Source organism: Trichomycterus rosablanca, chromosome 11 (assembly GCF_030014385.1).
Source record: "Trichomycterus rosablanca isolate fTriRos1 chromosome 11, fTriRos1.hap1, whole genome shotgun sequence".
Lineage (NCBI taxonomy): Eukaryota > Metazoa > Chordata > Actinopteri > Siluriformes > Trichomycteridae > Trichomycterus > Trichomycterus rosablanca.
Genome location: NC_085998.1, coordinates 17,520,777 through 17,529,744, shown reverse-complemented (window position 1 = coordinate 17,529,744; position 8,968 = coordinate 17,520,777). Strand labels below are relative to the sequence as shown.

The window sequence follows — 8,968 nt, the reverse complement described above, 5'->3', positions numbered from 1 at the left end:
CACGCGACTCTTCTCGCGAGACTTTTGTTTCGCGTTGATTGGCACGTGGAGAAGGAGTTCAAGATGGTTGGTACTATGGTGGACCATGTTGTCGCCGATGCCGGGGCTTTTCTCAAAAACGCCGCTTTACATGTAAGTACGGTCGCCTGGAACAGCATTCAGTTTGAATAAGAAAATGTGATTAGTGTTTGTCACCTGTCATCTCTGGCGGTATCATGGCTCACGTGTACTGATCGGTGGTTAGCTAGCTTAGCTTCATGTTTTGATTGGTACTGTGTGTTTATTAGATTGCCTAAACATCTGTCGTTTGAAAGTGGCCTGTGCGAACATCTGTCTTTCTTCAGAATGTGTACTTGATCTGCTCTGTTGGAGGCAGAGTCCTAGTTACCTAGTTGGTATTTACTAGTTGGCGTTCACAGTGTTCCGTCGGTCAGTGTGACAGCAGTTGGATTTTTGGGAGCATCTCTGTATTTCAGCTAATTCAGTTTAAAAGAAAGAGCAACAGTCGAAGAATAACTTGCTGTACGGAACACTGTTCTTAGTAACTGAAATCCATACAGCGTGGAAAGCACAGTATCAGTCAGTGATCAATACTGGGGATGTGACGTCATGACCTGACTGGCCTCCACATCCCTAGACTCATCATCCCTACCAAATAGTTATACTAGTCTGAAAGTGATCAGGTTTTTGTATAGTAAGTAAGTATGTTTGGAATAAATTATTCCAAGGTCATCATTTCACCAAGGTCCTTGGTCAGGGTCCAAACAGTGGTACCTTAAAGGTGGTTGGGGTTCAATTAACATCTTTTCAAATTAGTAGTCCAGTATTTTACAGAGAGCCAACACTTCCAACTGATCAGATGTACTAAAAGACAAGTAATGAAAGATTTTATAAATAGTTTCTTTTTGTATTGTTAAATTGAGATAAAATGTTAATTTACACTAGAAGTATTAATGCATAAACAATTGCTGCTTAGATGTAATAAATGTAGATATATGCTTAGGGCATAATTAGGGGCCAGTAGTCATGTTCCAATATTTCAAGAATACTGCTACAACAGAATGTTACTGGATGTGTACGTGATAAAAAAAGTTTGTCTATTGTATTATGTCCAAAACCCAGTTCCTATGTTCTAACTCTCCGTTAATGGTGAAATCTTCCACTGTCCTACAAGGTCACGAACAACATATATAAGGATGTTTTTTCCTGTGTTACGGCATTCACAGAGTCTCTGTGTGATCCTTCTCTGCAGACAAAATTAAAACTCTTTTTAAATTTTTTTTTTTTACTTATAATGCAGTCTTTGAGGTATTTCATTAAGGGTTTTTCCACCACAAAATGTTCACAGCTGGCTTGTGTTCTGGACTATTTAAATTATGAAACTCCTCTACAGTGTAAGGATTTGTGCCAAACCTTATATTAAGCTATAATAATTGCTGGATAACAAAAGAAACAGCACATTTGGATGTTTAACTATTATGTGCATTTCATTTTAAGGAAATTGGAAAAACTATCTACACTCTGAAGGATGTCGTGAATGAAATTCGGGATAAACAAACAAAGAAGAACTTGGCTTTTTTACCCTACCAACTAAACTTCAAAGAACCTTTTCCAGAACATGTACGATTCGGTAAGTAAATCACAATAGTTTCTGTCATTTTATGTTGTTTGTTGAAGATATAGCAACAAGGATATAGTTAATTTAACAGTTCCATGTCAACTTCTCTGTTTTCTAATTTAGTTACTGAGTTTTCGAAAAAGACTGGAGACTATCCCAGTCTGTCTTCAACTGACATTAAAGTGTTGGCGCTGACATACCAGCTTGAATTGGAGAATGTTGGGGGTGATCACTTGAAAAAAGAACCAGAAGTACAGGTAATTCTAAACAGTAAACAAGTTTGAATTTGCAGAGAAAAGAGGGAAACTGATCTGTAATAATAATGCACATTTTTATTTATTGACTGTAGGTTGAGGTATGCAACACACAGAGGCATCCGGAAGCACCCGTTAATGTTGCTGGATTCCACCTTCCTTCTAAAGTAGGTCTTACTTTAAAATGACTACAGTATATTTTGTCATGTGAAACAAATCCTAAATAAACTTTGGTGAATATGATTTGGACAAAGTCGTTTATTTAGTTTAATTAACATAAATAAATTCTGCTTCATTGGTATTTTTTTGCAATTAAAAATAGGCTTAAACATTTTATGGAACAGAACTGATACATACACTGATACACTGATTACTTTAAATACTTTAAAAAGTGCATCTTTTCTATAGTAGAACCTGAGCGATATGAGTTGCCCAGTAAAACTGACAAATATTTGGGTTTAATGAGCATATTGGCTTGAATGTTTTTTTGTTTTTTTTTCTCGGGCTGCTCCCGTATTTAGGGGTCTCCACAGAGGATCATTATGGTCATACATGACCATATGGTGTCATATAAGATATAAGACATAGCTGTACATTTACATTACATTTTCGGCATTTAGCAGACGCTTTTATCCAAAGCGACTTACAATTAAGACTGAACATGATTTTGAGCAATGGAGGGTTAAGAGCCTTGCTCAGGGGCCCAACAGTGGCAACTTGGTGATGGTGCATCTTGAACCGGCAACCTTCTGATTACTATTCCAGTACCTTAACCACTGAGCTATCACTGCTCCATTACCATACATTACCATAATAGTCATACATGACCCTGTATACATGATCATGATTTGGCACAATTTAAGCACCGGATGCCCTTTCTGACCCAACTGTACTTATTTTTATTCGGGCTTGTGATTGGCACTAAGATCGCATTGACAAGTGCACCTACCAATGGCTAGGCTGTTCGACCATCTTGAATTAGTAAACACCATTGACAATATAGACAGTTTATTCATATGCATTTTGTGTCGTTAAGTTAAGGGTGAATGAAATTATAAAAGCTCTAAAGCTGTGACAAGCAATTCCAGAAAGAGGAAACTTAAAATCTAAAATGCAAATCCAATTTCCACATTTCACAGCTCAAAAGTTGCAATGTTTTTTTTAAATTATTATTATTATTTTCTTTTTTTTTTTTTTTTAGAATTAAACAGTTTTTTGTAAAACAGAGAGAATTAGTTTTTCTCCACCATGTCTGTGCTGAATTTGTTTCATTGGTGGCACTTTTAAACAGTCAGCAGTCATCAGCAGAGTCCAGAAGCAACAAGCGGTAAAAACCAAGTGTCAAAGCTGTTTTTGTCACAGCCAAATATCAAGTGAATGCAGCCTTATTTTCTTTAACACTGCTATATGGTTAATACAGCATCACCTTAATAACAAACACACAAAAAATCGCTTTGTATTTCAAACAGAAATCCTCAAACAACCCAGTACCTGATGTTCAGCAACCTGTAGCATTACATGACCATAAGCTTTCAGAAAGCTCAGATTCCCAGCAAGCTGAGAGCTCCGAGTTTAACAGCTTCCAGTTTTGGAGGGAACCGGTAGCTAGCATTGACGATTACTTACTCGAATTGGTGGTGAGTGGGTTTGTTGTCAAGTGCATGTACTTGTGCAACAGTGGGGATGTTTAGTGCATGCATGCTGCTGTTGTGATATTTTATTTTTCTGCATGTGTGTCAACCTAGCTTGATAATCTCACCTTAGACCCGGAATTAAAACAGTGAAGGCTTTATTATAGCATTGTGTGTAATAAACAAATAGGTATTTAACAGAAAAACAGCAGGTGGTTTCCAAAGTGCATACGGAATATCCATTAACTCACTAGTGGTGTAATGAGACAATACAACATGTAGCATGCGGCCAAACTGGGAAAGGGAAGCTGTGACACAACTGGTTTCATTTTAACATACCAAAACAAAACAGCTGCATGCAATTGTATGCTGTAGCAGAACAGAAGATCTAAGCATGTTGAAAGTACCTGGTGTTAGATGCTTTAACATGATTCTATTTATCACTTTTATCCAAAGCGACTCACAGTACTGAGACAGTATACAGTCTGAGCAATTGAGGGTTATGGGCCTTGCTCAAGGGCCCAACAGCAGCAACCTGGCAGTGGTGTGGCATAAATCAGTGACCCTGATTACTAGTCCAGTACCTTAACTGCTAGGCTACAACTGTCCATTGATTTAATGTTTAACAACATTAAAAAGGTAGACCTGTTTTGCTGGTCCTTGAAATGCATCTGATTATCTGCTTGATTCTTCCTTGTAGTGAAAGGTAACAGTCTGGGTTTTCTTTCTTGATCGTGGCAAGAGACCACTGTTCAATGTCTGTTTCAGTGGATGCATTTAAGCTATGCATTTTTGGGGCACAGAGAAGTAGCTGTGGTCTGTCATGCAAAGTTAACCAACATTATCTTCCACACCAGTATATGAATGATGAAAGTTGTATTTTCAAGTAAAAATCTTCAGTGTTTCATTCGGTCAGATACAGAAATAGATTGAAAAATCATTAAAGTTGCTGAAATCCTGCCATTATATCCCATACTTTTGACTACTACTGAAAAAAAGGTCTGTAGTTTCAAAGTGTAGGCCACACCAATAAATGCTGTGATCCTTACAGTATTCTTTATAAAGTCACGGATTAAGCTGAACCTATAGATTAACATGATGTGCGTGTACACCAGCCTGCTTGTGTGTGTCAGTGTTTGTGCATGTGTATTCCTGCATCGCCGCACCGCCTCTTCCTAGTCTAGGAGCGGTCTAATGTGCCAGCCCACCTCCGCTGTGATCTCTAGCTCTCAAGTTCAAGAATCTTAACTGTGCTATCACAGTTGAGGCACAGTTCGCTATGCCTTAGGGAGGGAAAATTAAATGGGTGTCTCAACACTGCAGAGATAACAGTACGTGATCTCTTTATGTGCTATACGGCTCTTCGGGAGGCAGGTAAAAAGAAGTGGAAAGAGACTGCTTGCCTGTCAGGGAGTGCTGTGAGGGTCTGTGGCTCTAAAGCAGGTGGTTCTGCAGTGGTTGAAGGGTTTCAGTTTGTATACGTAGTTCTCTTTTAGTTTTTGCTATTGTTGCTATTTAAAATGTGTTAACACATTATTATGTATGAACATTATGGGGGCTTCTAGTTTGTGGTTCTCCTTGGCCTGCGAGGTGGTGGTGCAAGCGGCAGAGGATTTGCAATCAGGAATAGATTGGAAAGGACTAAATAAATAAGAAAATCAACTCAATGTTGATGAACTTATGTACACGGGATAGATAGATAGATAGATAGATAGATAGATAGATAGATAGATAGATAGATAGATAGATTAGATAGATAAGATAGATAAGATAGATAGATAGATAGATAGATAGATAGATAGATAGATAGATAGATAGATAGATAGATAGATAGATAGATGTAGACTGTATGTTATCACTTTATGTTAAGTGCATGAAACCTTTTTAGTTTGCATCATTTGGCTGTGCAAGGAAATAATTTCAGTCAAAAGGCATCTATCGCTGCTGTGAATGTTGAAAGTAAATTGACCAATGCATTCTTTTTCACAACAGGACTCTACTAAAAGCATGGTTCCTGATGTTCAGAATGCTGCATTGTCTTATGAATATAAACCTGCTGAGAGCTCAGAGTTTAACAGCTTCCAGTTTTGGAGGGAACCAGTAGCCAGCATAGATGATGACTTACTCAAACTGGTGAGTGCAACTGTAATGGACCGCTGTTGTAGCATATGTCTCGTAATATTGTCATTTACCCTTTAATTTAACGTTTGCATGGTGAATAGGAATCCATTATCAGTTCCAAAACTGTGCTCTAGGTTTTAGAAACGACTCCTAACGAATTGAAGGAAGATGAGGAAAATGAGGAGGAAGAAGGGGACGAAGAGGATGAAGATGAGGAGGACGAGGATGACGGAGGTGGCTGGATCACTCCCAGTAATATAAAAAAAGTCCAGATGGAAGTTGGTAATTGGCAGCCCTCTGAAGATGTGAAAGTGGGCTGTGTGACCACAGATTTTGCTATGCAGGTATGTGGGGGGGGAAACTTCAGAAAACTTTATTAAATATTTATTTGATCCTCACTAACCACTTCGTTTCGATGAAGTTTGCACTAAGTCTAAAGCCTACTCTGAAAGCTTGGGGCAATTGCCAATCCACAAGTTCATATTTATTTAAAAAATACAATATTAATGTTTTAACTTGTGAAGAGTTCAGAAATCAATGTTTGGTGGAATAACATCCCAAATTTAAATTTTCAATCGCAGCAGTCATGAATCTGCTCACCAGCAGTGACCAAAAATCAAGCAGCTCTGCTTTGTTTGATGGCTTTTGACCATCCGTCTCCCTCTTAATCACATTTCAGAGGTTTTTAGTTGGGTTTCTGGCCATGACAGGGTCTTCGATTTGGTGGTCATCCATCCACAACTTGATTGACCTGGCTGTGTGGCATGAAACATTGTACTGATGGACAAACGTTGTTAGTCTCGGAACATTGTCAGAGTAGAAGGAAGATTTATTCTTCCAGGATAACTTTGTATGTGGCTTGATTCATGTGTCCCTCAAGAACACAAATATGCTTGATTATAGCCTTGTCGAAGCAGTCTTCAGTTCATCACTGATCCTACGTCAAATTTAACAATGGATGCCAAACACTGGCTTGTAGGCCTCTCTCTGTAAGTCTTCGTCTAACCATAAAATGACGAGGTGTTGGGCCAGGCTGAAAATTGGACCGTAGATGACTGGAGTAAGGTCATCTTCTTCCTCACTTACCTTGCACTTTACCCCAGCTGGCGTTGACCATTCCTTTTGTAGGTCTCTCGAAGTTTGGTGACATTAAAATGAGTTGGCAGTCATCCTGGTCAGTGGAGAATTGTGTTTATCCACAAGTTTTAAGGAGGGAAGGAACCTGATGCTCACTCTGTTTTTTGCCAGTAAAGCCAGAATCGAACCCTTCTTTTCCTCACCCAAAATGTTTGTTTTTCTCATGTGTGTGTATGATTAGTTGTAGATATTACAATATTGCAAACCAGGTTATATTATACAAAATGTTTCTTGAAACCACAACCAACAAGCCCTGAATAGGAATGCAGCAAGATTTTCTACATGCTCTCAGGCTAATTATAAGGTTGTTGCAGGATGACCTAAAGACAGCAGTAACAACAATTACAACAGTAAATTGTCCAATGTGTTGGCTGTAAAAAATTCTAAGGGTTACTACCCTTAGTGAAAGTTCTTCTACTGCTTTAAACCATAAACACTCCTTTTTGAGTTATAAAAGGCATGTTTGACATCATAAACCAGGTTTACTGCATGATATTTATTCCAAATGTAGAATTGAAAATGGGCTGATCAAGTGAGTTTGGTGTTAAAGTATGAGGGTTTTTTCTTCTTAAATTGCAGCAAGAATACTGCTTTTTGTGTGTGTGTTTTTTAATATTTGGAATAAATATTTCTGATTTCTTGTCTTACAGAATGTACTTATTCAGATTGGTCTAAACGTGCTCTCTGTAAATGGAATGCTTATCAAACGTACAAGAAACTACATCCTCCGCTGCCATGCCTGCTTCAAGTGAGTGACACCACACTACAATTGATATGCCAGTTTATATGCCTATTACAATCAGTGGAAACTACAGTATATAGCCAAACATATGTAAACACTTGACCATGACATCACCATTATACAGCCTATTCCAAAACCATTTTCAGCTGTAACACTGTTTTGTGTAAGGGTTCCACAGGTATTAATAGAGCATTTGTGAAGTCAGGAGGGCCTGGCTTGCAGTCGACTTTCCAATTCATCCCAAAAGATTAGATTAGATTAGATTCAACTTTGTCATTACACATGTACAAGTACAAGGCAACGAAATGCAGTTAAAACTATCTCGCCCAAAAAGATCACCACAAAGTTGGAAGCATATCATGTTTTATACAACCGACTACCTGTAAACAATGGGTGTCCGCAAATAATTTGCCCTTATACTGTATAAAATCTATAATGGTCTACTTATACTTGATTTAAGGCTTTTGTTTCGTAGAACTCCTATTCTAATGAAAGTAAATATGAATAATGCAGCTGTCAAATAGTTTTCTACTCGTCCAGATTTTACACAAACCAAAATTTACAATTATAAATATAAAGCTATATTTTTATGCTCTGATCTAAATAACTGTATATGTTAAAAATTGATTTTTTTTCTTTCAGGACAACAACAGATATGAACAAATCTTTTTGTCCCAATTGTGGAAACAGCACACTTAAGAAAATTGCAGTGACCCTCAATGCGGACGGCAGCATGCAGATGCACTTCTCCAGCAACCCTAAAGTGCTTAATCCCAAAGGCAAGAGGGTATGTGTGCTTTACTTTCTATTTTTTATATGCAGTAACTTACACATTCACCTGAAGAGTCATTTGTCCACAAGTATGTGGACACCCAACTATGAGTTTGCTGGGAATAAGCTTTCAAAAGTTATTGACATTAATATAGAGTTGAAAATAACTACCTCTATGCTTCTGGGAAAGCTTGGTTCATTCATGCTTGTTTGTGCCTGTTTCACACGCCTGTTTTGGTGCACTCACTATAATTCCTCCTATAATTCTCCACAGTACTCCTTACCAAACCCACACGGTGGAAAACATTCCACCAATCCACATCTGGTGGAAGATCAGCATTTCCCTCAGCAGAGATTGTCACGGAAAGCACGGCAGAAGACGGATGTATTCGACCCAGACTACATTGCAGGAGGGTCTCCGTTCTCACAGCACGACATTTACAGCCGAGCAGCAAACCTACACCTGCGTGACGCTCAGTGTGGAGGAGGGCGGCTGCGTGCTAATCCTAATGCTTCTCGCAAGAAGTTTGTTAAGAAAAAGTGAAATAATTGTGCTGTGTTAAGTGCAAGCTGGCATTACAGTCTGGAAAATAAATACTCAATAGAACAATACTGATAATGTAATTGATGGCAAACCAGGTTTTCTTTCTAAAATGTCTTGCCCCTTTTTCACGTGAAATCAAACAATGTGGCA

General features: G+C 38.3%; 1 protein-coding gene across 1 annotated transcript; it reads left to right on the top strand.

The window, feature by feature from the left end:
- Window positions 1-49: 49 nt before the first annotated feature.
- nob1 (NIN1 (RPN12) binding protein 1 homolog) lies at window positions 50-8,884 on the top strand. The gene is made up of 9 exons (XM_063005218.1): window positions 50-132; window positions 1,498-1,630; window positions 1,742-1,875; window positions 1,968-2,039; window positions 5,496-5,636; window positions 5,759-5,968; window positions 7,412-7,509; window positions 8,146-8,290; window positions 8,549-8,884. The coding sequence occupies exons 1-9, from the start codon at window positions 64-66 to the stop codon at window positions 8,816-8,818; spliced, it is 1,272 nt and encodes a 423-aa protein (XP_062861288.1). The 5' UTR covers window positions 50-63; the 3' UTR covers window positions 8,819-8,884.
- The last annotated feature ends 84 nt before the right edge of the window (window positions 8,885-8,968 follow it).